Below are 27,484 nucleotides of genomic sequence, written 5' to 3'. Positions count from 1 at the left end.
AGGTCCTCAAAAAGCAATTGTGTGGTCCTCGCCAACTTCTATCAACAAACAAATAACCTCAGGTGACAACAAAAAAACACAACAGACTTCAATATATTGTCATTTTTTCCCCAAAAAGTAAACCAACATTCAGAAAACAGATGGGAAAAAGTAAGTATACCCTATAATTCAGTAACAACAATAGCAACAATAACTTGAAGTAAATGTTTTCTGTAGGAGTTAATCAGTCTCTCACATCATTTTGGAGAAGTTTTGGCTTACTCTTCTTTATAACATTGAGGGCATTCATTTATGCACAGCTCTGTTAAGATCCCACCACAGAATCTCAATGGGGCTGAGGTCTGGACTTTGACTTGGCCATTCCATCACCTTGATTTTTTCTTCTTTAGCCAGTCAGATGTTGATTTGCTGGTGTGCTCGGGATCATTGCCCTGTTGCATGACCCAATTCAGCCCAGCTTAAGCTGCTGGACAGGTGGCCTCATATTTGTTTGAATATTCTTTTATAAAGTAGAGTTGATCGTTGTCTCAATGACTGCAAGTTTCCCTGGTCCCCTGTGGCTGCAAAACAAGCCCAAATCATAACACCTCCACCACCATGTTTGACAGTTGCTATGAGGCGTTTGTGGTGATATGCTATGTTTGGTTTTTGCCACAGTGCATGATGACGAGCCTTCTCCACCTTGGTCTCATCAGTCCAAAGAATATTGTTTCAGGACTTTTGTAGTATGTTCAGATGCAATTTTACAAACCTAAGTCGTGCTCATATTCTTTTTTGGAGAGAAGGAGGTTTTTCTTAGCCACTCTTCCATGAGAACCATATTTGTTCAGTCTTTTTCTGATTGTGCTGTCATGAACATAAACGTTTAATGTGCTTACATAGGCCTGTAGGTCACATGATGTAGCTCTTGGGTTTTTCTCTATACCTCTGAGTATTAAATGGTCTGACCTCGGACTGAATTTGCTGGGATGCCCACTCCTGGGAAGATGGGCAACTGTCTTGAAGGCTCTCCATTTGTAAACAATCCTTCTCACTGTAGAATGGTAAATTTTGAATTGTTTGGAGATGGCCTTATAACCCTTCCCAGATTGATGAGCAGCAACAATTGTATCTCTGGGGTCATGGCTAATGTCCATTCTTCTTGGCATGACGTAGACACACACCTGAGTGCTCCAGTACCCCAAACTTTAATTGTACTGTATCAGTACTTAAAATTGGAGCTAATGGTCCATATAAAATCACATAAAATGGGTGAGGTTTGGAATCCATACTCTCTCTGTGCTGCTAATATGTAACAAAAAAATATGAGGAGTCCAAGCGCCTGCTTGTCTTCAGTCAACAAAGCAGGAAAAGAGCCTGTGTGCCCCTAAGTGGCTGACTCTGAGACATGCTCTGATACATGTGCCATATGGCAGAGTGCATTTGTGTATTTCAGTGTTTGTGTGTGTGTGTGTGTGTGTGTGTGTAGGAGTATGGTGTGTGACACTCATCCAGCATGTGCTTCTGCTCCTGTGGAGGAAGAGTGGTAACACCCTGCACAGTACACTATGTTACAAATTTAACTAGAATATTGTTATCTTGGACACTTCAAAATGAGGAGGGAAAAAATTAGGAGGCAGCTAAGCTATTAGTCTGTTTCATGTGAAATTAACTATCCATCAATACAGTGTTAAAGTGAACACAGGTCATTTATGGGCTGTTATGAGTTACCATGAAATGAGTTTGTTAATATAATATGAAACATGTTTTACTGTTTCAGGAATCCAGAGCTCACACTGGCCGTCTCTACATGTCCCTATGAGTTTAACTCGTAATTCAGCCAATCCTCCTTCCTAGTCCCTTAGCAATTAACAGTAGTGGTATGAACAGACTTTTGAATAGCATACAGGTGCTATTATATTAGAAGAGAATTATCACAAAGAGTTTGCTATTTCTTCATAATAGCCTTAATAAATGTAATGCCAAGGTGTAGTCTGGTCTGTTTGCCTGCAACGTGTTTGTACAGTAGGCTATGAATACAATATGTAAGATAATAGCTAGACAATGATGAAAACCAGTCGCAGTGTGTGTGTGTGTGTGTGTAGTATATGGCTCTTTGTGCCATTTTATCTCATAGTAAGTTAAGCTTTTATTATTATTATTATTATTATTATTATTATTATTATCATCATCATCATGAGCTTGATGACGTAATATATATTACATTTTGATGCATGCTATGAAGTAATAACACTTATTATCATTTTAGTGTTTGTGATATGACTCAACTCTTTCTTTTACGTTGCATCATCCAGTAATGAAAATGAACTTGACGTTGTCTATTATTGACAGCTCCTTCAACCAATAGAGTCGTTGTAAAGTTAAGGCGTCACCCCCAGCTGACCAATAGGAAAGCGGCATGGCCCTGACTCCTGCACTACAGCGTTTTCCGTACCGGCGTGTTTGAGCAGTGTGTGCTTGTGAAGGCAGAAGCGGTTATTGGGAGCGTTTTGGTGAGATACACTACTATTATGCATTCTTTTTCATATTTCCTTGGGGATATTTCTCTTAACTTTATCATGCTATAGGCTTCTTGTCCGACTGCCGAAGCCGTTCTGTACATGACACATCATATAGCACAGGCTTGTCTCGTGGCGCGTCGAAGAGCTAAAGCTAGCTAGCAAGCTAACTGACTAGCAGTGAACCTGGACTTCATTAGAAATCTCGTCTTTAGGCTTCTAACCTGTATTATTCAGCAGACTGACGGTATTTTTGGTTAATATGAAGCAGGAGCTGCTGCTTAATTCTGCTTCTCATGTGTTAAATCAGTGCTGCTGGTTGTTCTTATTATAGAGACTTGAAACTGTAGCTCCAGATAAGGGATAAGCTCATACCAGTTAGTCGTAAGCATGCTTATTTGCTTACATGCTTATTTGAGTAGGTCAAGTCTAGCTTGTTGTGTAGATTTATTATATTCATGCGTTTAAATTATCACTTGCCTTCCTGCATTATGAGGAGTGACCAAATGCTGATGCATCCAATGAGCTGCATGAAACCTATCCAATCCTATCCACTGACAGCAGTGCAGTCAGCTCTTTTCAGGGGAAAGTTGCTACTATATGCTCAAAAAGTCGCCAGATGACGTCACCGCGGAGTGACTTGCATATGCAAATTGCATTGATTCATCATGATCATTTTCATATCAAAGCATTTTATATTTCTATGACGAAGAGATTTAGGATAGAATAGAGTTTCATCAGAATAGAAAATAGTTTTTGGGTGTGTTGCAATAACCGGTCTATTTTATGCGTATTTACAAAATACTATAATTCCTCTCAAGAACATGGACAAAAAGAAGCCGTGGTTGTGAGCAGTCAGGGAATAGATGCAAAAGGAACAGGTATGGTTGGAAGTACTTGTTTTTATTACTCGTTTATATATAATCCAGAAGAGAAAAGAACAAAAAAAATGCATGGGTGAGACAAGCAATGGTGATTAGTGTTTGCGAACAGTGATTGGTCGTTGGGAACACAGGTTCATGCAAGCGCAATGCAGTCAGGTTTTACACACTGGTGGTATGTCGCCTGAACCTGCTCTCCTAACTCGTATAGCCTGCAGCAGTGATGTGAGCTGGAGAACCGCATCGAGTGCAAAACAGTTGATAACCTTTGCTCAAAAAGTCACGAGGATCCTTTTGAATTAAAGTCTAGATCTAGCAAGAAGGTCGACAGGAAGTTGGCAACACCGTATACATTTGCATATGTGAGACAGATGAATCTCATTTACTTTTCCTGCCTTCCTCCATAGGAGTGTTAAGGTGTCGTGATCCACATGGCTCTCCATCTCGCTTTTTTCTGTGCCAAAGCATTTACATGGTGGCAGGTGAAGCATCAGTTTGTGCAGGATGTGTGGTGTGTGGTCAGCTCATCTTGTCTCTTAAGGAAATGCTTGAAGCACTGGATTACTTTGATATGCTGCATCCCCACTGAGTGACATGAGTTGAACTCCGTCTGGTTGATCTAAATAATATTTGCAGGACTTGAATGATATTTTTGCAAGATCTTAGTCTTGTGTGTTTTGCCAGTGCATGAGGACCTCGTGATGTCTCAGACGTCATGAGTTTCATAACTCTACCAGATTCAGTAGTGGAATTGCTCAATGGTCTGTCGTGGAAGCTTGCAGTCACGCATTATTTCTCTACAGCACTTTACATTGTTGCTGCATTAACACTACAAATGCATTAGTACTATTTTGTTTCTAGGCATCATAGAGAAGACACAGGTTGCATGTTTGAGTGTTGTGTAGCAAAATGCAAATTCAGTGAATTGGTTTGCATTAAAGGCCATGATGAGTCAAACAGTAAAGAAGTACAGATTTGTAGGGAATGTATTTTATGTATTTTAGGTATGTTGCTACCACATCTACTGTTCTCTTGCTCAAGAGGTGTTGTGAGAAGTTATTATTCCTGTCCCTGGAAACAACAGTGCAGTAATTAGTGCTGCTGGTTCGAGAGCTGTCTTCCATGAGGAGCCTCCCATGAGGACTGATTTTTCCACCCATAGGATAGAAGTCAGGTGTTTTGAAAGGCATAAATTACTTTCATTTTGTATGAGGTTCTCTTGATCCTCATTCAAGTTCAATGCTTTTTTTTTTTCTTGCCATTTTCTAATAGAGAAGCCAGGTGAAGTTGGAGTAAGCCTACTGAACTCTTTTAATCAGAGAAGTGTGTTCAAAGGGGAACTTCTCTTTTATGCCTTTGGTTTCTAACGTGCCCTACATAGGATTAAATGCAGCAACAGAAGAATGAGTTAAGGAAGAAGAAGAAGAAGAAGAATGAATTACAGGGTTTGGCATTCTTGCCCTTTCAGAATTTTGTTTGCCTGTCTGGCAGTTACAATAGCTTCCTACGCTGCCGGTCTAACATGATTCCTCCCTCCCTAGATGCATGGCTCAAGTGTGCTAGGAAGTGGCGTTTTCTAAGGTGGAATGAATTTTTTTTAATAAGTTGTTACTCTGTATTTTCTGATTTCCTAGTCTTCTTCGAACAACCCATCCAGCATGGACACTTCACTGACTGCCGCTCAGATCCGTGAGAAGTTCATTAACTTCTTCCGTCGCTACGAGCATCAGTATGTGCACTCGTCCTCCACCATTCCCCTGGATGACCCAACCCTTCTCTTTGCCAATGCTGGCATGAACCAGGTAAGACCGTCACACCCTTGTTAATGAATGTAGTATTAGTGGTCAACAGTTTTCTAATCTGTATAATTACTGTAATATTAGCGTCTTTGAATGCAAAAGCTTGACGTGTATGAACAGGCTTTATGTAAAGAAAATTGAAACTGTAGTCTGTTATGTCTGCAATTTCTTCCTGGGGCACAAGTATAGTTGTGAGAGTTTTTTTTTTCTTGTAGTCATGGCCTTTGTTTTCACCAAGTCTTCTTTTTATAGTTCAAACCTATCTTCCTAAACACGATCGACCCATCCCACCCCATGGCCAGACTGAAGCGTGCTGCCAACACCCAGAAGTGCATCCGTGCTGGTGGTAAACATAACGACCTGGATGACGTGGGCAAAGATGTGTACCACCACACCTTCTTTGAGATGTTGGGCTCCTGGTCCTTTGGAGATTACTTTAAAGTAAGACACAGGAACCCACCAGGGCAATAAGACAAGAGTTATTTGACACAGTATTGAGTATGACATTCTGAATGAACTAATCTGTTCAAATAAATCTGATAAATAAATCTGATTTGCTGTTCTTTACTATATTTCTCTTAATGCTTCTCATATAACAGAATGTATTAGAAGGTCTAGGCTGCAGTTAAATTTTTGTGAATTCTTTCTTCCTCCTGTTCTGTCTTTAGCAATTGGCCTGTAAGATGGCTCTGGAGTTGTTGACCCAGGAGTTCGGGATCCCTCTCGAGCGCTTGTATTTCACCTACTTTGGAGGACATGCTGAAGCAGGCCTTGATTGTGACAATGAGTGCAAGCAGATCTGGCTTGACCTAGGGTAAGTGTGAGTGTATAAGATGAGTGTTTGGAGACACACCAAAATCACGCTGTTTAAATCTACACCTAGATTAGAAAATGTATGCTTTTAAGTGAACTGCAGTCAGTCAGATTTTTACAGCTTGCATAGTTTGATATCTCACACTGCACAAACATATACATTAACTCTTGAAAAAGGAAGCATATGATGCAAGGAACTCGGCTGCATGGAACATAGTTCTTACAAGTAGGATTAGCAGATTGAAGTCTTTCAACAACACACCCAGGCACATCCAGGTGAAAGGCAAATGACAGCCACTCACAGAAAGAAGAGCAAGGATTATCTTTAGGGTTGAGGCGGTGATGTTTTTCTGATTGTTTATGACTTGTTTGTTTTGGGGTTTGTTTTTTTTTTTGTATCCATGTTTTGTTTTTGTATTTCGTTTTAAGATATGGTGAATCTGTAGTACATTTTGTTTATGATATTAAACCTCTGTTTTGAGCAATTTTTAAAACTGATTTAGTTTCATACAGAGGAAAATGCACATTGTTTTTGCATTGTTTATTATATAGAAAAATAGTCTTTTCAATCATAATATTTTTTCATCAAAATTTGGTTCAAAATATTCGGAGGATTGAATGGTAAATGCCAAAGCTAGTAAAATGAGTCGAATCAAATCGTGACTGGTGTGTATTGTTACACCTGTAATATACACTGACATTGTACTAACATGACAGTGTGTGTGGTGCTAGTAGAAGTGTATCAAGCACTAAAATTAAGAGTCTACATTGTGAAAATTATCTTTAAAGTGTGAAATCTGCATCTATTACGGTTTCTTCACTTCAGCAGTGATAAACTGTTTCTATTTTGGCATGTCATTAAAAATCACAGATTTTATCCTTTCAACTTGGATGAGAGATTCATTTGAATAACTTGAATTTTTTTTCTTTCTCTGGTTAATGAGCCTACTTTTCTTCCAGGCAACTATGAAAAAAATAAAAACCTAATAGCACAGGCACAAAATCTGCTTGTCCTGGGCTACTGATTTTTTTCACCCCTCTCAGCTCTGTAGTTGATGCATACTCAGGGGATGTGTTGCTGAAGCGGTGACTCTCACTTATTCACTATTTACAGTATTGATTGTTCTAAATAGGGCATCCATTGCATAAATAATTTGAATACTTTAAAAAAACCATCTACTAACACAAAACTGAAAAAATATAGAAGTACAAAAAAGCAGCATTCTACTAACAAGTACTTGTTGGCTTTAGTTTGTTCGTTTTTTAAACATTTTTTTAAATGATTTTTATATATAACATCGGCGGCACTGATCCATCCTGACAAGTAAATTGTGATCTAAAAGGAGTTTTGTTTAGTGGTACTTTACTGTAGAAAGTACACAAACACTGGATTCATGGTGCACTATGAGAAAAAATGGTGAATTATCCAGGAAATAGTATTTATCCACTGTGACTTCTGACAGCACTATCATATGGTGAATACGATATGATATGATATGATATTGTGACTAGGTCTTGAATTCAGGCACAGCACACGTTTCTAATATGTGTATCAATGTTACGCTGTTAATGACACTTCATGGTACATATGCGTGGCCTGTGTTTCCTCAATATCTGCTGTGTGTCTGTACTGTGTGTCAGGGTGGCAGAGGAGCGTATCCTGCCAGGTAATATGAAAGACAATTTCTGGGAGATGGGAGACACTGGTCCCTGTGGGCCCTGCAGTGAGATCCACTACGACCGCATTGGAGGCAGAGACGCTGCACACCTCGTCAACATGGACGACCCTAATGTGCTGGAGATCTGGAATCTGGTGTTTATCCAGTTCAACAGGTAGAATAAAGGCACTTTGGCTTTAGGTCGACAAAGATGTGCATGTACAAACTAATTTATCCTAATGTTTTGAATGCCCTATGCAGAGAGTCCGAGACAGAGCTGAAGCCTCTTCCTAAGAAGAGCATTGATACTGGAATGGGGCTGGAGCGACTGGTCTCTGTTCTGCAGAATAAGATGTCAAACTATGACACAGACCTCTTCGTTCCTTACTTTGAAGCTATCCAGAAGGTATAAGCACATCAGTATGACCTCTGTATTAGTTGCTGTTGTATTTTCCCTAACCTAACAAGCACGTTTGGTTTTGGGTACCAAGGGCACAGGAGCCAGGCCTTACACTGGCAAAGTTGGATCAGAAGACCAAGATGGCATTGACATGGCATATCGAGTCCTCGCTGACCACGCCCGCACCATCACTATTGCTCTGTCTGACGGTGGTCGACCTGACAACACTGGAAGGGGGTGAGATTATGGAGTAGCCCTTAGCAATGCTTGGGGAGTATTGCATAGTTTGTGACTGTATTACAGCTGTCCTGTGTGTGTGTAGATACGTGTTGAGAAGGATCCTGCGACGTGCTGTTCGGTACGCTCATGAGAAGCTGGGTGCTCAGAAGGGCTTCTTCGCCTCTCTGGTGGATGTGGTGGTGCAGTCACTGGTAAGAATGCATCTCTAGCTGAACAGAGGGAAAGCTATTAACTTTTGAACGCACTGATTCAGTGGAACTCTTTGATTTTTGTCCTTTTGTTTCTTTTTTGTCATATTATTTAGGGTTAATGTAATAAGAATCTATAATTTTTTAGATGCTGCCATCCAAAAAACTTTTTTTTTGTTTTTTGTTAAAATAAAGTTTTTAACATTATATAATCTCTTCTCATAGGGACATGCTTTCCCTGAGCTGAAGAAAGACCCAGACACAGTGAAGGATGTCATTAATGAAGAGGAAATGCAGTTTCTTAAGACTCTCAGCAGAGGGCGACGCATCCTGGACAGGAAGATCCAAAACCTTGGAGACAGCAAGACTCTTCCAGGTTGGTGCCTCTAGTCTCTCTTAATTCAGTTTATCTTTGTCTTTGAGGTTAGAAGTTCACTGGTGTGAAAGTGTGTGCAAAGCTTGTGTGGTTTACATATTCCCATTCTAGTATTAGTCCATTCACACTGAATTCCTATGGCCGCATACACAGAACCCAAACTGACCACTATGACAGCTAGCTGTTTAGCATCTTTTACTGGCTAAGAAGGTAAAGTACAAAAGTAATACAAAGGTAATTCGTATAATATTATAGGGATTATAGAGAAGTTAAACCAGTTAAATAGTTATATTACATATATATAAATGAAAGCTTACAGAAAAATAAATAATATTCTAAATATAAATACTGCAAAATGTATTCTCATGCAAATTGCTCCTGCTGTCATTATAAAAGATGTTCTGGTTGGTTGGGAAGATTTCATGCAACAAGTAGAGCTTCCTACAGTTCTCAGGGACAACATTATTAAAGAGCACTCAAATGGAAAAAGCTACAAAGCCATAGCAAAGAACAAACACCTTAAACATCCCTGGCAGTATAATTGCTTCAATAATACCACAACTAAGTCCCCAGGCAGGTGCGCCATGCAAGTTGCACAACGTCCTGATAGCAGCGGGGAACAGCAGTTACACCGAGAACAATAAGCAGTGAACTGCACTGCAATTATCGCCACTCCTACACCATACATAAAACTCTTCTGATAAAAAAGAAGCAGAGAGACGCACATCTAAAAGCGTTTAGAGAAAGCAGAACTCCTGTAACAATATACTGTGGTCAGTGAAAACAAAAATAGAACACTTTGGCAATAATTCAGCTCCTCATGTTTGGAGAAAGAAGGATTGTGCATATGATTCCAAGAACACCATATCCACAGTGAAGTACAGAGGTAGAAGGGTTGCTCCCCTGTAAACATGAAGGAAACATGAATGGAGCGATGTACCTGAACAGAGAATTGGAGAATTTAATCTCATCAGCTTAGAAACAGTCTGGGGAGAAGTTGGAGGTTTCAGAAAGACAATGACCCCAAACACAGAGCCAGAATAACTCAAGAAGTCCTCCTGACTCTTTATGGAGGATTTTGAAATCGTGAATCCATCAGAGTAAGCTTGGGGAATTTAAGATAATTTGCCAAGAGGAATGGGCCAAAACTGAACCACAATGCTGCAAAAAACCTAATTACTTCTTACTGGCGATGTCTCAAAGCTGTAATTGCCAGCAACGGCAACAAAGTACTAATGTTGGTAATTCATGGTGTCTAAATACTTTTTTTCCCTATCAGTTTTCTTCTTTAAACATATCTTTGCTTATTCTTATGGATATTTTTTTTTTTCGTATTTATAAGTATAAAGTCAAAATATATTGTGTGTGTAATTTTGAAGTGGATATATGCACTGGAAGTATATTACTGAATTCTGGAAAACAGCCAAAAATGACAAATCAGGTTTTGATCAAAATTGAGTTTTTCTGCAAATAATACACTTTGGCATCTCTTCATTAGAAAAAACCTGAGTATATTCCACCAATATTTATTTATCTATCTATCTATCTAAGTGTCCAAATGTGAGCTGCTCCTGAGCCGTCACATTGTCAAAACAGAAAAGAGCTCTAATAGTTGACAGCAGATCGCTCGTATGTGGTGTTAATACTCTGTTTCATCCTGTGCAGGGGACACTGCCTGGCTGCTGTACGATACCTACGGCTTCCCTCTGGATCTGACTGTCCTCATTGCAGAGGAGAAAGGCATGGGAGTGGACCTAGCTGCGTTTGAGGAGGAGAAGAAAGCTGCACAGGTGGGAGAGCTAAAGTTGCTGGGTGGTGCTGAAGAGAAGATTGATTAGAACCACTACCATTTTCTTTTCTAAACACATGGGATCTGAGTTCCTGTCTGGATCACAATGGCTGCTCTAAACACAGATCTGTACAATTTAAGCAGCAAATGATAAACAGAAATCTTACTGAGCCCATACACTTGGTAACCACAGCCAGAGACAGTCTGTTAGCACTGGACTGCTAAGTAAGCAGTTTACTTGGGCTCTAAAGGTTTTCTCTCCTTTTTGTGCTGTTAGCTGAAGTCCCAAGGCAAAGGTGCTGGAGATGAGGACCACATCATGCTGGACATCTATGCCATTGAGGAGCTGAGAAACAAAGGAGTCCCTGTCACCGACGACACACCGAAATACCGCTATACCTCTGATGACAAGGGCAACTACGGTGACTAACATTTGCCACACAGTGTGTGTTCTGTGTGTTCTGCGTGTGTGTAGTCCTGTTGTAACCGTCAGTGTTTGTGTGTACAGCGTTTGAGCAGGCCGTTGGCACAGTGCTTGCTCTGAGGCGTGAGCGTGCATTCGTGGATGAGGTGAACACAGGGCAGGAGTGTGGTGTGCTGCTTGATCAGACATCTTTCTATGCTGAGCAGGGAGGTCAGACCTTCGATGAGGGATACATGCTGCGCGAGAACGACTCCACAGAGGACGTAAGACACGTGGGAAAAGAGAACGGGGTGTTGTTCCTTTAACCCACTTGACGATATATTATGCATTTTGATTGTGTGTTAAATGTGTGTCTCAGAGGATGGAGTTCACGGTGAAGAACACTCAGGTGCGTGGAGGCTACGTGCTGCATGTCGGAACTGTGTATGGCATGCTGAAGGTTGGAGACCGTCTCACTCTACATGTCGATGAGGTAAGGGATGAGCTTATATAATCTATTCATTTATTTTAGTCTATATTTATTTACATAGCTCATTGTTTTAGATCTTTGCATTTAGAAGTCTAAACAATACTTAGACTTCTGAAACTCATAAAGTAAGGTTTCATTTTAATATAGTGTGTCTCTTGAAACCCTTTGAGCTTTTTTTTTTTTTTTTTTTTTTTTTTCTCTGCACATTCAAAAACTAGAATTGGCCCACACAGGAACCATTAAACTGTTAAATTCAACACAGAGGAAGTGCTCGGATTAACACTGTTAAAATGAGTTAGAATGAAATCCAACAAAGATATGATAAGATAATATTGTGAGCATGTTATCAAACCCATTAAAAACTCTAGTTTACTTGTTCTAAAGACTGGCTTAATTTATTATTATTATTATTATTTTATTTTATAGGTAGAGAAATGCAAAATGTTGCATTTGATGGCACAAATAGCAGCAACAAAGGAGATAATTTTACTGTTAATTCTGTATGCATGTTGTCACATGTTGTGGGGTTCAGGACACATAGTCAGTAGAGTTACTAACCCCACCCCAGAGTTCCTGTTAGTAGTTAAACAGGTACCAAAACCCACCTAACTGGACCAGTGTTCCAACTTTCTGATGACAAAAGTATTTTGTTAAAAGTGTTTTTGCAGTTTGTGCAGTTTTTTTTTCCTCCTGGGAAGTCTGTTGTTCTGTAAATGTATCTTCTTTCCCTGCTCTTGGGCTCCTTCAGGCTCGCCGCAGGCCCATCATGAGTAACCACACTTCCACCCACATCCTGAACTTTGCCTTGAGGTCTGTGCTTGGTGAAGCGGATCAGCGTGGTTCCCTTGTGGCACCGGACCGCCTGCGCTTTGACTTTACTGCCAAGGGAGCTATGAGCACAGAGGAGGTGCACCGCACTGAGGAAATCGCCACCGCCATGATAAAGGATGCCAAGGTAATACAATAAGAAGTCGTATTAGAAAGAGCTTTGCACATCATTTTAAATCTCGATAACTTTGAAACCCATGTTCCTTTCAGAAGCTGTATTGCTTTATGTTATATGTATGATTAAATAATGTTTTTTTTTTTTTTTTTTTTTTTTTTTATCAGAGTCTTGATTAATGTCCTATTTTCCGTTGCCAAACCTGTTAAAATACATTATAACCACCATTTGTGGTATTTCCTTCCCTATAGCCAGTGTACGCCAAGGACGCCTCACTTGCAGCTGCCAAGGCCATCCAGGGCCTGCGTGCTGTCTTTGACGAGACATATCCAGACCCTGTGAGAGTTGTGTCCATCGGCATCCCTGTGGAGGATCTGCTGGCCGACCCCAACAGCACTGCAGGCTCTCTCACCTCCATTGAGTTCTGTGGTGGAACGTAAGTTTAAAGAACTCCTGCACTCACAAACAGCATTTTAGTTAGTTGATTCCGAATACATAGATTGGTGTTTGGGTCAAATTTGTTGCTTCTAATTTCACATTTTTCGACATAAAACACATAGTCCATTTGTGTAATGGACTAAATCAGGGAGTTGGGTATATGAGCTCATATGAGGAAGTCTTGTAGGATAAACATTCATTACACTCCTTATACTCTTTGCTCTGCTAGCATGCTAGCTAACTTCATGAACTATGATATATTTTTGACAGGTTTGGCTACTGTGACACAAATTGTTGAGAATATGATGATGATAATTATGGAGATTCTAATACTGAAACCCCATATACACTATATGTCCAAAAGTTTGTGTACACCTGTCCATCACACCCATATGTGCTTGTTATTCCAGATTTAGTCTCCCCTTTCCAGTTATAATAACCTCCACTCTTCTGGGAAGGTTTTCCACTGGATCTTGGAGTGTAGCTGTGGGGATTTGTTCATTCAGACACAAGAGCATAAGTGAGGTTGGGCACTGATTCCAGTTAATCTCAAAGGTGTTCAGTGGGATTGAAGACAGGGTTTTGTGCATGTTCTCATGGACCTCACTACTCATCGTCATGCTGGAACATGTTTGGGCCCCTCAGTTTCAGTGAAGGGAAACTAATGCTACAGCATACAAAGACATTCTGTACAACTGTGTGCTTCCAGCTTTGTGGCAACAGTTTGGGGAAGAACCACATATGGGTGTGATGGTCAAGTGTCCACAAACTTTTGGCCATATAGAGTATATCTGCCTATGACAAATGGAAACTAGGATGCTAGCTATTTAGGATGGCAGGAAAACATGGACTGTACAAATTTACATGCCGTGCATTTTCTATAACAGCATGGCTGGAAAGGCAAATCACAGATGAATGTTAATGCACTCTATTTTTATAGTAACAGACAACGCAGGGACTTATATAGTTTTAATCCACATGAGTGGATTTGAAAGTGATTGATATTTCTGTGACGAAATGTTTGTTTAGCTGTACTGGAGCAAGTCCACTGTCAACAATTTGCTAAAGCTGTTGTTAAGTTTCCTGTCATGGGAATTTTTTTTAGGACAGAGGGCTTAGGGCATTCTGGTTTCTTGGCATCTTGACAAGCTGCATTATTTTGTCTTATCTTTGAGAGAGAAAAGAGAGTCTGATGACTGAACAACACACAAGTGATAACACTGGATAAGGGTGTCTGCCAAATGCCAAAAAATATAGTTTAAATATATATATTTTGATAACATGAACTAACTTGTTTTGCAAACATTCCACAACATGAAATGTAATTATAAATGGTTAAAAACGATGATGTGTAATTCTTTAGCTAAGACATAAATGTCATTGTTGGCAAATTGCACTGGTATAAGAGGTATAACTTTATTATTGAAAATAATCGGAGTGGTAACATCAGCACACCTCCCTGTCGTTGATTATTTCCCTGTAACGGCACATTTTATTTCCTACTAATTATACATTGAATATTTTAATTATTTCAAATTACGTATTCAGTTCATCAGTACTTGAACACTTGAGAAAACTTTCAGCTGAGTCAAACAAGTGCACTGCTACGATTATGACAAATTTGTGTAACTAGCATTGGGGTGTCTGTGCCAGAGATACGGTGCAATCACAGAGTTATCAGTCCAGGTCAGGTTGGCCTGCTCGCAACACGGGAGCTGTATGAATTAACGAGCATAACCTTGACCCATGCTTGTTATCTCAGGCACCTGCAGAACTCGAGTCATGCTGCCCAGTTTGTGATCGTGTCCGAGGAGGCCATCGCTAAGGGGATCAGGCGAATCGTGGCTGTGACTGGAGCAGAGGCTCAGAAGGTGATCACTCTCCTCTCACACATTTGTTACGCATTGTCTTTTACTTTTAGCTAGTATTTATCACGTTGATTTGTGATGACCTTTTTATAACTGTAACTAGCCTACATCTTTACTTTGCTTTACTAAGCGTGATAATATAATAAAATGTCATTTATTTAAAGAATAACCTGAAAGCTCCATGTTGCAGCAGGATAAGCTGTGTGTGCTGATGACTAAGCTGTGTGTTAACAGGCTCAGAGGAAAGCTGATGCTCTGCGTCAGGCCCTGTCTGCCATGGCTGAGAAAGTGAAAGGTCAGACTGCTCCCAATAAAGACATCCAGAAGGAAATAGCAGACCTGAGTGAGGTGAGCTTCACAGTTAACTCGCATCTTTACACATTCTCTGCACAAGATTTAATGCATCATGTTATCTTTAACGGATATTTGTGGTGTTCCAGACCTTAGGAACTGCAGTGATCTCCCAGTGGCAGAAAGACGAGATGAGGGAGGCTCTGAAGGGCTTGAAGAAGATCATGGATGACCTGGACCGTAGCAGCAAAGCTGACGTGCAGAAGAGGGTGAGAGAAACACACACCAGCATAATGAGGGTTTCTTACTCATTTCCATTCTAATCCCAGCGGTGGCTCAGCATCTTCCAGTCCTTAATTTTTTATACAGACCAGTGTGTGGGCTGCGGAGAGAAGGCAGAGCTGGCATTACATGGGGCATTGTTGTGGATCTTTACATTGTTTTGACCGTTTAAGGTGCTTTTACATATACGCAGCATTTTGTCTGTGTGAATTGAACTGTGGTACATCTTCCCTTCTGTGCAGTTTGTTTAGGCAGGTGAGAACAGAGCAAGCGCACAAAGGTGTGGACCAAAGCAAACTTTTAACGTGATTTGATTGCACTGAGAAAGAGATTTAACCCTGAATCGACCCAAATGCATGAAGTGAACCAAACATGGCATGTATTTGGATTTGCGGGCAATTTTTTAGTAGATCCAAGCTACTAATCTGCCCCATGAGGCACAAACTGAAACAAAGGAAAGAGTGGTACCGCTGCAGAAATGTTATATATCTAGCTAGATATCTGGAGCCTGGAACAAAAAGAGAAATTTAATGCTGGTTGAGATAAAAAAATGTTTTACATTAGTTACATATAAAGCTCCATGTTCAGTCGATTTTAGGGTTTTCTCTGTGCACTTGGAAAAGGGTTGTTTACCTTTTTTTGCATGTATTTCTGACAAAGAGAAGTCCTGCATGTCCTTAGGCTTTTTGTTTTGATTTGTTCAGTTATGTGCAGTATGTAACCAAGTCAGTCCAGTATGAAAACAAATCAAAAGTACCCTGATTTAGAGTCAGCAAATGAACTAATGGGTGTGAAAGTGCCCTTAAGCTGTGGTTAGATTTTGTGTGTGTGGCTTTGAATTTGCTGCCACTGTATCACTGACATCTTAACTGTGGCAGAGAGCGTAACATTAGCAGCAGTCAATTGATGCAAAAATAGAAGGAAACGGTCCCATGGTGCTTTTTCAAGGTCATCACCATCTAAAGCTTTCTTGTCTCTTCCTGATGTTATCTACTAAGTAAAGAGGAAGGAGAAATTAAACTCCAGTTCTTTGGAAGAGCCTGTGGAGTTCAGCAGACACATGTCAAGTAGCTAAATCACTTGAGTTCACAGTCTGCCTTGTAATCAAATCTAGGCTGTATTGTGGGTGTTAATATGGCTGATGATTTGCTGTTGGATGATTGTGGTGGAATGCTCTGGAGAACTATGGAGTTGCTCTGCATCAATAATTGATATTGGATTTGAATATTCCAAGCTCAGAGTGCATCATGGCTGAGCCGGTGCTCTAACCCCAGCTGCGATATACAACAAAAATACTTGTACTGTGTGCATATGCATATATGTATGACAATAAAAGCATGCATGCTTTCTTTGTTTTGGCCTTTCTTTAGGTTCTTGAGAAGACGAAAGAGGTCATCGACGGCAACCCCAACCAGCCTCTTCTCGTCATGGAGATGGAGAGTGGAGCTAGTGCAAAGGTACTGTCTCGCTGATCTGCTTAAAATTACACGTATGCAAGAAACTGAGTATAGCATATGCTTGGCTACCTGAACAAGCTACAGTAGCAAGCATCTGCCATAAAATATGATCATGTTTTACAGTATTCTGAAAAGAACTTGCTTGGTAAAAGTGTTGGCTGTGTTCCTCTCTGTGAACATACAGGCTCTGAATGAGTCCCTGAAGCTGCTGAAGACTCAGTCCCCTCAGACTGCTGCCATGCTTTTTGCTGTGGACAATGAAGCGGGCAAGATTATCTGCCTCTGCCAAGTGCCGCAGGTAAACTACACCAACCTTCATCACAAGTTTAAAAAGCCTTTCACAGTAATGCTTTATCATCTGTTAGATTTGACCTGGAGCCAAATACTGTTGGGGGCAGGCCCCCCTCACCCCCTCGTATTTATATATACACCAGTAATCTGTTAGACTGTTATCATATTTTGGTAGCTACCAGTGGTAATGTAACTGGAATACTATGCATGTGTACCTTTAATTTTTCAATGTCTGGAAATTCTCCAAAAATCATAACTACAGAGAGAGAGGGAAAAAAAATCTCATCTCTGTTTTTGGAATCAAAATAGTGAGAGCTTGAAGGACAGGACAATATTATGTGCAACTGCACATGTAAAACTCCCAAATAAGTATGTTATTTTTAAAGATATATAAAGAAAGCAGAATATTTTTTTTAATTAATAGTGTTGTATTTATTTCACTTCTTTTCTGTGCAGGAGGTTGCAAATCAGGGCTTAAAAGCAAACGAGTGGGTTCAGGAAGTATGCCCACTGCTAGATGGAAAAGGAGGCGGGAAAGACATGTCTGCTCAGGCCACAGGCAAAAACACGCAGAGCGTCCAGGAGGCCCTGAAGCTGGCCAGACAATTTGCCCAACTCAAACTGGGACAAAACTAGATACTTCTGAGGGTTCGGGGAGAAGGCCTAAAAACCTCCTCTAATCTGACTAGAGTAATGCAGTGCTGTCTGCTGAAATTCACACAACCATCTCAATTTGCATCTCAAAAGCCATTGGCACCCTCTTTCTGTGTGCAAGGAAAGTACTGAGGGCAAGATGGCACCGTAGAAGATTACTGCACCGTCCATTCAGCTGTCCCCTAGACTTCAGAAGCACAAAAGGGGTGTTCCTAAGCTTTCTGATTGGCCAATAATGCATTGATTGACAGAAGGAGGTATCAACGAATGTTAAGCCCTCTTGTGACCCTTGCACTAAAACCATTGCAAATTTACTATTTATATATATATATACATATGTATGTATAATAATCATGGTCTATCTCTGTGACATTAGACAATAATCTCACTTTCTTTCCACTCCTGGGGAGTAGTTCTAATGGTTCTAATTGGTAATGCCCCATGACCTGTATTTCTTATGTTTGACCTAGCTTTTCACTGATTATTAAGTAGTAATACATACTGAATTAAAATAATTGTGAGACTGACTTGTTTCTTGTCCTGTGGAATGACCTTTTCTCACTCGTAATTGTAAACGGTCTTACTGTTAGCCTGCTGTAGATGGAAGATTTTGCATACTGGAATAAAAGGAATAAAAGGGAGTGTATCAGTGTAGTTGATTACTGTTGCATTTCATCATTTATAATAGCACATGAAAACCCTTGGTGATTTAGCTGCTTCCTCATGCCTGCTTTATATCAAGCCTACTGTTACTGTACTACATTATCACACAGGTAGACCAACTGTTTATTATATGCATTTATTTGTTACAATAGCATAAGATAAAAACAGTCCATAATTACACATACACAGGAGGTTGGAAAAGGAAAGAGAGTGAGAGCACTGACCCGATGACTTTCACGACACCATTAACACGTTGGCATTCTATTAAGAAGCGCAATAAAATACCAGGCGGATATATACAGTGTGTGTTGTCAGTGGTTCATTTGAAAGGCTTTAGGTCAAACACGTCAATGATGGAGTCAGGTCAGTATAAACGTTAGGACAGTGGGGCTTTCACTCCCAAAATCACAATGATCTGTAATACAAAACCTCATTCTTTCAAACTAGCTGCATCTAACGTTGTAACCCCAACAGTGAAAAGAAGGGAAACTCCTCAGTGAAGGAGCCAGGCACAGATCTATAGGTCATGGACATGAAGATAATGAGAGAGTGGGAGGTTTAAAAACACAAACAGTACCACAGATGCGGGTTAATGCTCCAAACAAGTCAGACTGACTCGGGTTGAAAGTGCACTACAATTGAGAGGGACAATTTGTTTCTGTCAGACCACCAGAAATGTAAACCCTCATAATCTCACAAGCATTGTCTTTTTAGTGTTTGTTATGGTCTTAGACAGGCTTTTGGCCTTTGAGGCCTGATGTTTTCATTAAAAATGGGCTTTTCTGGAAAAGGTTTGTTCATGGGGCTCTTTGGTGATGAATTGCACATTGTTTTAAAGGAATATTTCCACCTGGAGAAGGGGAGTAAACATCTGCGTATTCATAAATCAGTTATTCCTACATTAACACTGCTGCCTCAACCCTTAAATCTACATTAATGCATGGTCTCGCAAGCATCAAATGTCTGGGTTTCTACAGTCGTCAGCTACGATGATGGTTTCCTCTTCAGACAGTGTTTGTATGAGGAATTATCGGCGGTTAGGAGCAGATGGAAAGAAAACAAAGATGGCAGAGGTGAGAGGACTGTGGGTGTGAGAAAGTTCAGCCTGGTCCTGAAGGCACAGTGCTCAGCAGTGACAGATTTTAGAGACGGGAGTGTAAAAGGCTTGTTGGAAGTGTGATCACAAAGCCAATACTGCAAAATATGTGAGTGTGCATTAAAAAAAAGCATAGTAAGAGGGTTCAAATGACATCACAGGTGTTTGTGTGTATGTGATGAAGAGCAGGTGGGCTAAAAATGCACAGTAAGAAGACTTGCTCAGTCTGTGACTACACTTTTTTTTTGTTTCACTGCAAGGAGGATGTCTCCACAGCAAGGACAAGGCACACAAGCATCTGTTTAGGTCTACATTTCAAAAAATGGGTTTACTGTACCTGAACATGAAACCATGGACTAAGCCAAAGCAGGAAGTATGGAGCACCCTGAAACTTTTTTCCACAGAGCACTGCTCTACACAGAACAGATGGTGAAAAATAAAGACTGACTATAAAAAAAAAAACTTCATTCAATTTACAGAACTATTTGCAGGAACATTTTCCTATGATTCTCATAAACACCTAATTGCACTGAAACATGGGTTAATCCCAATGAACAGGATTCGACATGAAGGCTGAGTTTAACCTCAGCTAATGTGGCACACACTGATGTCTCCAGTCTCCAAACCATCTAGCTACAAGTTCCTCAGTGGTCAGAGAAAACACGTTTTTGTTCCTGGTGTGCAGATAACACTTCATTATCTTTGTTATTAAACATATCGGCTCTAGTAAAGAGACATTTCAGCTCTACCTCTGCAGACAATACAAAAACGAGTAACACTGCTTAAAATGTGCTTTACAAATATACGTCTAAACACTGATTGGTACATTGGAGTAAATAAGTGGTTTCTGTTCAACAAATAATCTGAAGGCGCTGAGAATTTCACTTTACAATCAGCTGTTTGTGGTAATTACTCTTTAAAATAATTAAACACATGATGACGGTGACTAACATCTGTTCAAATGGCTGTGAGAGCACAGTGATGTAGAGTCAACATGATAAAATTTAACCGTAAAAGATATAATACAACATAAAAATGCTCCATTTTTCTGTAAGAGCATGTAAACTGGCACTTGCAGTGATCATGCAGGGTGGCATGATTAACACAGTCTGGATCTGCTCAAGCCAGTAATTATCTCATAAACCATAAAGTCATTGAACTTCTATTACCTTGATCATTGGCTGAGCACACGCAAGAGGCGGGAATTAGTCGGCTAATTGACAACCATCAAGGTCAGTTAGATACTTTCTTGTGTGAAGTTTATGCAGTACTATAAAAACGCCTGGAGTGGATAAGGAGAATGTCAATACCAGTGTTCCTCATTCAATCAGTTCCTTGTCCAGGTTGGGGTAGGCCTGGAAATAACCACCAATAAAAGGGGTTCATCTCTCAGGACAGTTTCTGATGCGACACCACTAGCAGGCGCAGTATATGAGTATAAAAGAAAGAGAGCAGGAGCAGGGCTTGTGTGGTTGGTTCATCAGTGGCTCCTTCCCTGCACACCTGCTATAGGTTGTCACTTCCCGGGAAAGACGGTGATCTTGCGAGCTTTGGCCAGGTGCTCTATGATCTGGGCCTCGTAATCCGCGTCATGAACACCTGTTTTACGGAACTCTCCAGAGTAGCGGTTCTGCTCCCAGTAGTGGTGCCAGTTCCCCCGGCTGTCTGCCCCAAAGCCGAATACATTCACCTGGACCAAAACAGAGAACAGGTCAAATAATACAGACTCCAAATGCTTTGTTTCAGCAATAAGAGCTTGTATTTGATGAGCACTGATTGCGTGAGTGGGGGCAAGTGGTAAAAATGAGCTAGCCTCCAACTAAAGATAGCAGTATAAAGTTTCATTTTTGGCATCACCTCAGGTTACTGGCTATTTATGAATGTCTTAAGATGTGGCATTTTGGACTTTTTTGGACCCAAGTGCAAGAGCACCACCAATGGTCATAAGAAAAATACACAGAAGATGTGAAGCTGGGACTGATTTCTTTCTAGCCCAGACTGTAGATTCATGCAGCGTATCAGTGACAGTCGTGTCAGGTGATTACACAGAATGAAAAAATTCCCTAAATTTAATCTCCATTTGGGCTGATATTTTTCAGCCCACCTCACTGACATATGCGATACATGAAAAAGGCATACGTGAAATACGGTCCTGAGTGTAATGAACTCGAATGAAGTGGACTATTTACTCTATTTAATCTTTTTTCCCCAAAATGCCTTTGGTGGAGGAAATAAAAGTTAGACAAAATGACAGATGGCAGAAGAAGATTACTATTTTTTTCTACAGCTTTTATAAATGTACAACTTTTCTGTTTTTAATGCTTGGCATTCAGAGGAAACAAAACATGAAGTCAGTAGAGCATTACAGACTTAACACTAAAAAAACAAATCATGAATGCAGCCAACTATCTGTCATAAGTGTGTGTGTGTAACTGTTTACTCATCATCATTTTTATCATGGCATCAGTGAGACCTCATGATATGATGCATTACTCAATACTAATAGTTTCTTGTTTAACTATTGGCAGATTAGGATTTTAGGCCTAATAACACAACCAGACACCATTGACTGTATAATTTATTTCCACCCAAAGCCTTTGGTGCAAAAATCTTTGCGTATATATTAAGTCCTTTACCTCATCACACACATGCAGGGCAAAGAAGAGGACCAGCATGCCTGTGGAGGGGTAGCGGCCGTGGTGCCGTGTCCAGTGGTCATGGATGTACTTGAAAAATGCCGGATTGAAGATCTGAACCTATGAAACAAGGAAAGAAAATTTCACAACCAGACAGTTGTAATGGATGAAGGTTTGGAATGAAAGTGACCTGCTTAAAAGCACGAAACCTCGCAGCCTCTCCAGTTCACTAACAAGAAGAAACAGAGTATATGTGGCTGCTGATATAATGCACACAGCTCAGTCCTACAGCCAGTCCAGACCCTGTTCTGTTCTAGCTCTTGGTGTAGCTGCTTGCTAATGAGTGCATGAGCATAGCTTTAACCTTTAACAGGCTCAGTACACAGTACAATATGTTCTATGTAAAGGTGAGAGTCTCTAGGCTCCTCATGATTGAATACTGATTCAGGATGCCGTTGTGTTTATGATATAGAATATATTCAGATTTTTCCCCAACCACTTACTGCTTTTAAAACTTAGCATTTTCATTCATTATGAAAAATGATAGGCTTAATCTATTTCCATTTGGGCTGTCAGAATAAATTTCACTGTGCATAAAATCTACTTTAAATATCTTATACTCCCAGGTTCCACTGGACGCTAAAGACATAAATTCCTTACATTCATAATCTTGAATAGTTTCAGTGTGCCTAGTGTCTTTTTTCACAAAGTCTACTGAAGTCTATTAAAACATATTTCCTTAACGTTTTGGCCAAAGGACCCTGTTGCCTGATATAGCAAAGAACTTTTTCTTCTCATTTCTAAAATTAAAAGTTGATTTGAAAATCGATTTCATACGACTTTTGATGACAGTCCGAGATTATTATTTTTGATAAGAAATGTTTCGTACCATCTATATAAGCCTGATTATAAGTCCGATTATGATATTTTGCGCATCAATACTAAATCTTTCATGTCTGAATCAGCATGCATCTAAGAATTGACTACGTTTCTCTATGCCCAGTTATAAATAGTATATAAAATATATACTCATCGGCACATTCATGAAATTGCATAAAAGATACAGATGCAAATGCAGATACAGTCCAAGAGCAGAATGGGGAGAAAATGTGATCTCAGTGATTTTGAGGGTTGTGAGTACCAGACAGGCTGCTTTGAGTATTTCACAAACTGCTATTGTGCGGATGGAAACGCTTTGTTGATGAGAGAGGTCTGAGGAGAATGCCCAAACTGGTTTGAGCTGACAGGAGCACAAATAACCAGTCTCTACAACTGTGGTGAGCAGAAGAGCATCTCAGAATACACAACAACAGAAGACCACATTAGGTTTCATTCCTGTCAGCCAAGAACAGGAATCTGAGGCTATAATGGGCACATGTACACTGAAACTGGGTAGTTAAAGATTGGAAATATATTCAGTATCCTGCCCTGTTTTGGTGAGTCTTGATCTGTATCTGCATGATCTGTATCTGCACTGTGCTGCTACCACATGATTGGATAATAGCAAGAATGAGCAGGCGTATAGGTGTTCCTGATAACTGGCCAGTGAGTGTATATGTAATATGCTCCATCTTGTATGTCATGCTGTTGTACATATTACATGTATTAACTCAGAGATTCATAAAGAGTGATTGCTCTGGGTATAAACAGATGTTCTTTCAGATTGTGGCAGTGTGCAGCATAACAAAATGTGTAATGAGATGCACTGACTTTAAATTACCTTGTCCTTGTCCACACGCAGAAACTGCTTTACTGGAGCATAGGTGCTAAGGGAAAAAGAAGTGAGGGAAAAACAAAGATGACATTGAAAAAAGAGAAATGACGTGATCGATTGCAGACTAATCATGTGCTCTAACTAGAAATGTATAAAAGTATAAGTGTGTGTATACATGTGTATAAATAGAACTGTGAGACCTCTGACTCCTATGAACTTGCAAACGTATTTTATAGTTTCTTAGTATCTGCATTATGCTATATATTGAAATATTTATAGCCTAGCCAGTTTTATGTGAGTGACAGAAAGAGAGCCTGAGAGAAAGACAGTGACCAGTTATGAGAATAAACCAAAGCCCATAGCAGGGGAAATATGTGTGTGTGACGTCTCACAAGCGGATTTGCCCAGTAGAGAGGGCGCTGGTGATCCACAGCAGGTCCAGAGTCTTGAAGGGCACCAGAACGAAGCTGACGTTGGCAGCCAGGTTCTTGGCACTTTCTGGGTACATGAAATGGTGGGTGGTGTGGCTGCCCACGTCCTCTTCATAGCCCACAGTGGGTGCCAGGTTTATTCTGCCAAACGTCCATACAAACACAGAACTGAAGCAGTGCTTACTCAGGCACACACTTGTAAAACCAGACATTTTTACTGGCACAAAAATTCTATTTCTCAGCCATATTACATTTCCATCATACAGGACTGTTTTCAAATGAACAGTTAGACCTGATCTGAACTATGCTTCTCGTGCTGACATGAGCTTGAGGGAATATGTGACAAAATATTATAAATGAAGACCAAATGCAAAGTATTTGGATCACAGGCATGATGCCATACACCTAAAAAAATCACTTGGCTGATTGGACATAACCAGAACGCTGATGCATTCCAAGAGAGGACTGTAAATATCGCAAAGCTTCTACTGGAAGCTTTCACAATATAAAATAGACCACCATAAAATCAACCTTCATGCTGAGACTGAGAAGCAGCCCAGCACATGTTTGCCAATGAATCAGAAAGATTGAGCAGAGATATAGTGCCTAAACAAAGAAGGAGACAAAGAGAAATGCAGAAATAAAGATGAATAAAAACAAAAGGCAGAAAGAGAAAAAAGGAGTGACATAGAAAAGAAAGCAGCTGACAGCTGAGACTGTGAAGAGATTCACTTCATCCACGTTCTGTCCCTGTCTCGGTATATCTCTTTAGCATGTCTGTTATCTCTAAAATCCAAGCTCTATGTATTCTTTCATATTATTTTCTCTCCTTTTGCTTGAATTGTAAGCCATCTTGCCTACGCCATCTATTTTTTTCCTATCTCTGACTGAAAGTGTGCATGTGTTTGCTCTGTTTATTGGAATTTCAATATTTCCATTTCTTCATGAGTGCCAAATGTGAAGGGATTCAGAAATGAATTGAGCTTTGTGTGCACTGCTTTAGATTTTGATCGACTCGGGATTTGATGCTCTGAAAATAATCTATATGCCTTCTTTCTTTATCCCAGAGTCAAAGCCTTTCCGGGAAGCCGAGGTCTTGGCTTCATCAACCAGAGCACATTCTTAAGCTGCTATAGGAAATATTATGCAACATGTTCTTTATTTAAGGTTTAACGCAAGAGGCTAGGAGATTAAAGGCTTAGGTTTCTTAAAAACCATGCAAACCTTGATTAAGGCATAAACAAGAAGCTCAGTGGCACACACACACAAAAGAAGCAAACTACTTTAATCAGCCTGCTTGTTTCGTCTGGATGCTTCCAAAACATATGTGCAAGCATTTTGAGTCTGCTTTCTGAAAGATTTATTTCACAGACAGCTGAAAAACCAGGTGGTATTGCAGTGCAGAGTCGAGAGCTGCAGTGCTTCAGTAAATCTTTCTCTTCCAACATGGACCAGAGGGTGGCACACCAACACTCAGCATTACAGCATTTGTATTTAAGGCCATACCCGGTGTAAATAAAATCTGCCCCCTGTACCACCTGCCTGATGATATCAATCATCATATGCTTGGCAAGCACACATCTACCAACACTCAGCACTCAACTTCTGAGATTTCCATATACCCCCGACAGGTTTTTTCATTAATTTCCTTTGCGCTGCAGCTCTATTATTATTAAAATCTTCCCTGCTGTACCTGGAAAGTAAAGAAAATCCTACTCGCTACATAGTACACTGAGCTACTGTTAATAAATTACAGGTACACCCTTTACACCAGGACCATGTTGAAGCTATTAAACCATTCATTCCAGATCAAGCCTTTGAGTAGGTTTAACTGAGCTTTTGAATAGTTCCTACCAGCTATCAAAATGAATTTTGTCATGCAGCAATAGCGTTTATAATTAATCATATGTAACAACGTAACATTACTCAAGTTTAAGCAACTATCCTTTTCTAAGCTGGTTATCAAAATGATAACCTTAAAAAGAGAGACAGAAAAGTCAATACCAGACAGACATTTTAACAGGAAGTCTTTGGCTTGGATGTGTGTGAGACTCTTTTGGACAGACTGCTTTCACATTTCATGATACAGTTCTGTGTTACAGATTTTTACAATTATTTTAAACACTGTGCATTTACAAAAGTAATTAAAACAATTTATATGTACATATTTGCCTCCTCAACTGGTATCATGGTCCTCTCACTAATAGAATAGAATAGAATAGAATAGAATAGAATAGAAGAGAATAACTCCACTGCATACTTTTTAAATGTTTTTAAAGTGTACTATTAGTGCATTAAGGATATATGCTATAGTGTACTAAAATTATACTCAAGTTTCCTACTTTCTACTACTGTACTATCCAGATATGCACTCTATAAATGTTTTCAACAAAATTGAATTTTACTTCAATTCAGTTCAATTCACTTTTTATTTTTTTAGCACTTTTAACAATAGACATTGTCACAAAGCAGCTTCTAAATCTGTATATAGATGTAGATCTCTAATGAGCAAGAAAGAGGTTATAGTGGCAAAAAATCTCCCTGAGATGACATGAGGATGAAACATTGAGAGGAACCAGACTCAAAGCAGAACCCCCACGCTAGAGTGACGGCAGGTAGCACGATTATAAATCATTACAATATACAGCTGTAAAAGAGGAAAGGCAAACAGTACTAAGTGTGTTAAGAATTCATAGAATACTGTAAAGTAATAAGTCTAGTGTAGTAATACTGGCTAGTGTACTAATAGTATCTTCGCTTCATAATGGATTTATACTTTGAATATATTAAAATCAGCAAGTTCTCCATCAGTCACATAACAGCTACCAGTCAGGGAGGATGGGGGGCTTCTTCTGAGCCACAAGAAACTGCCACATCTTTTCTATTGCTGCAGTGTAACTTCATATGACACCTGAGCACTTTGAGCACAGGGCAAAGAGAGGAAGGCCATCTATCTCAATGTCGCAATTCAAACACATCTTTTCTGAAGACTCAGAAGCACTTAAAATGGTCAGAATCATTAGTTAAGGCATCTGTCCTTTATATAAAGACAACAATGGCAAGAAAGCAGTAAAAAAAAAAAAAGCAGTGCACAGTAAAATCATTAGGCTTTGAAATTTCTTCTCCAATACCATTAAAAAGCTTGTTAAAAAGGCGCCAAGTGCATAATACTGGATTAAACTTTC

At 39.8% G+C, this 27,484-nt stretch overlaps 2 protein-coding genes across 5 annotated transcripts in view; one reads left to right on the top strand and one right to left on the bottom strand.

The window, feature by feature from the left end:
• Positions 1 to 2,368: 2,368 nt before the first annotated feature.
• Positions 2,369 to 18,413, top strand: aars1 (alanyl-tRNA synthetase 1). 2 transcript variants are annotated; one of them, XM_026927144.3, is made up of 22 exons: positions 2,423 to 2,492; positions 3,787 to 3,861; positions 5,014 to 5,181; positions 5,431 to 5,619; positions 5,847 to 5,992; positions 7,633 to 7,824; positions 7,911 to 8,055; positions 8,141 to 8,286; positions 8,372 to 8,480; positions 8,703 to 8,853; positions 10,519 to 10,643; positions 10,920 to 11,064; positions 11,151 to 11,329; positions 11,425 to 11,538; positions 12,284 to 12,490; positions 12,730 to 12,914; positions 14,679 to 14,787; positions 15,019 to 15,132; positions 15,225 to 15,344; positions 16,728 to 16,814; positions 16,999 to 17,112; positions 17,562 to 18,413. In XM_026927144.3, exons 2-22 carry the CDS (start codon positions 3,811 to 3,813, stop codon positions 17,739 to 17,741), a joined length of 2,976 nt encoding a protein of 991 aa, XP_026782945.3. In that variant the 5' UTR covers positions 2,423 to 2,492; positions 3,787 to 3,810; the 3' UTR covers positions 17,742 to 18,413. The 2 variants fall into 2 exon arrangements, with proteins under 2 accessions (XP_026782946.2, XP_026782945.3); XM_026927145.3 differs by lacking the exon at positions 3,787 to 3,861 and having other exon boundaries at positions 2,369 to 2,492.
• Positions 18,414 to 18,542: 129 nt separating this feature from the next.
• Positions 18,543 to 27,484, bottom strand: part of st3gal2 (ST3 beta-galactoside alpha-2,3-sialyltransferase 2) — a 30,362-nt gene continuing 21,420 nt past the window's right edge. For all 3 annotated transcript variants that reach the window (XM_053234858.1, XM_053234859.1, XM_053234857.1), the window contains 4 exons: positions 24,261 to 24,440; positions 23,875 to 23,920; positions 22,155 to 22,274; positions 18,543 to 21,208 (listed from right to left, as the gene is read on the bottom strand). In XM_053234858.1, the coding sequence (XP_053090833.1) occupies positions 21,035 to 21,208; positions 22,155 to 22,274; positions 23,875 to 23,920; positions 24,261 to 24,440 (520 nt within the window). In that variant the 3' untranslated portion in view covers positions 18,543 to 21,034. The remainder of the gene's footprint in view (positions 21,209 to 22,154; positions 22,275 to 23,874; positions 23,921 to 24,260; positions 24,441 to 27,484) is intronic.

The sequence above is a fragment of the Pangasianodon hypophthalmus genome, chromosome 6, assembly GCF_027358585.1.
Source record: "Pangasianodon hypophthalmus isolate fPanHyp1 chromosome 6, fPanHyp1.pri, whole genome shotgun sequence".
NCBI lineage: Eukaryota > Metazoa > Chordata > Actinopteri > Siluriformes > Pangasiidae > Pangasianodon > Pangasianodon hypophthalmus.
This window is presented reverse-complemented; position numbering and strand designations above follow the sequence as displayed.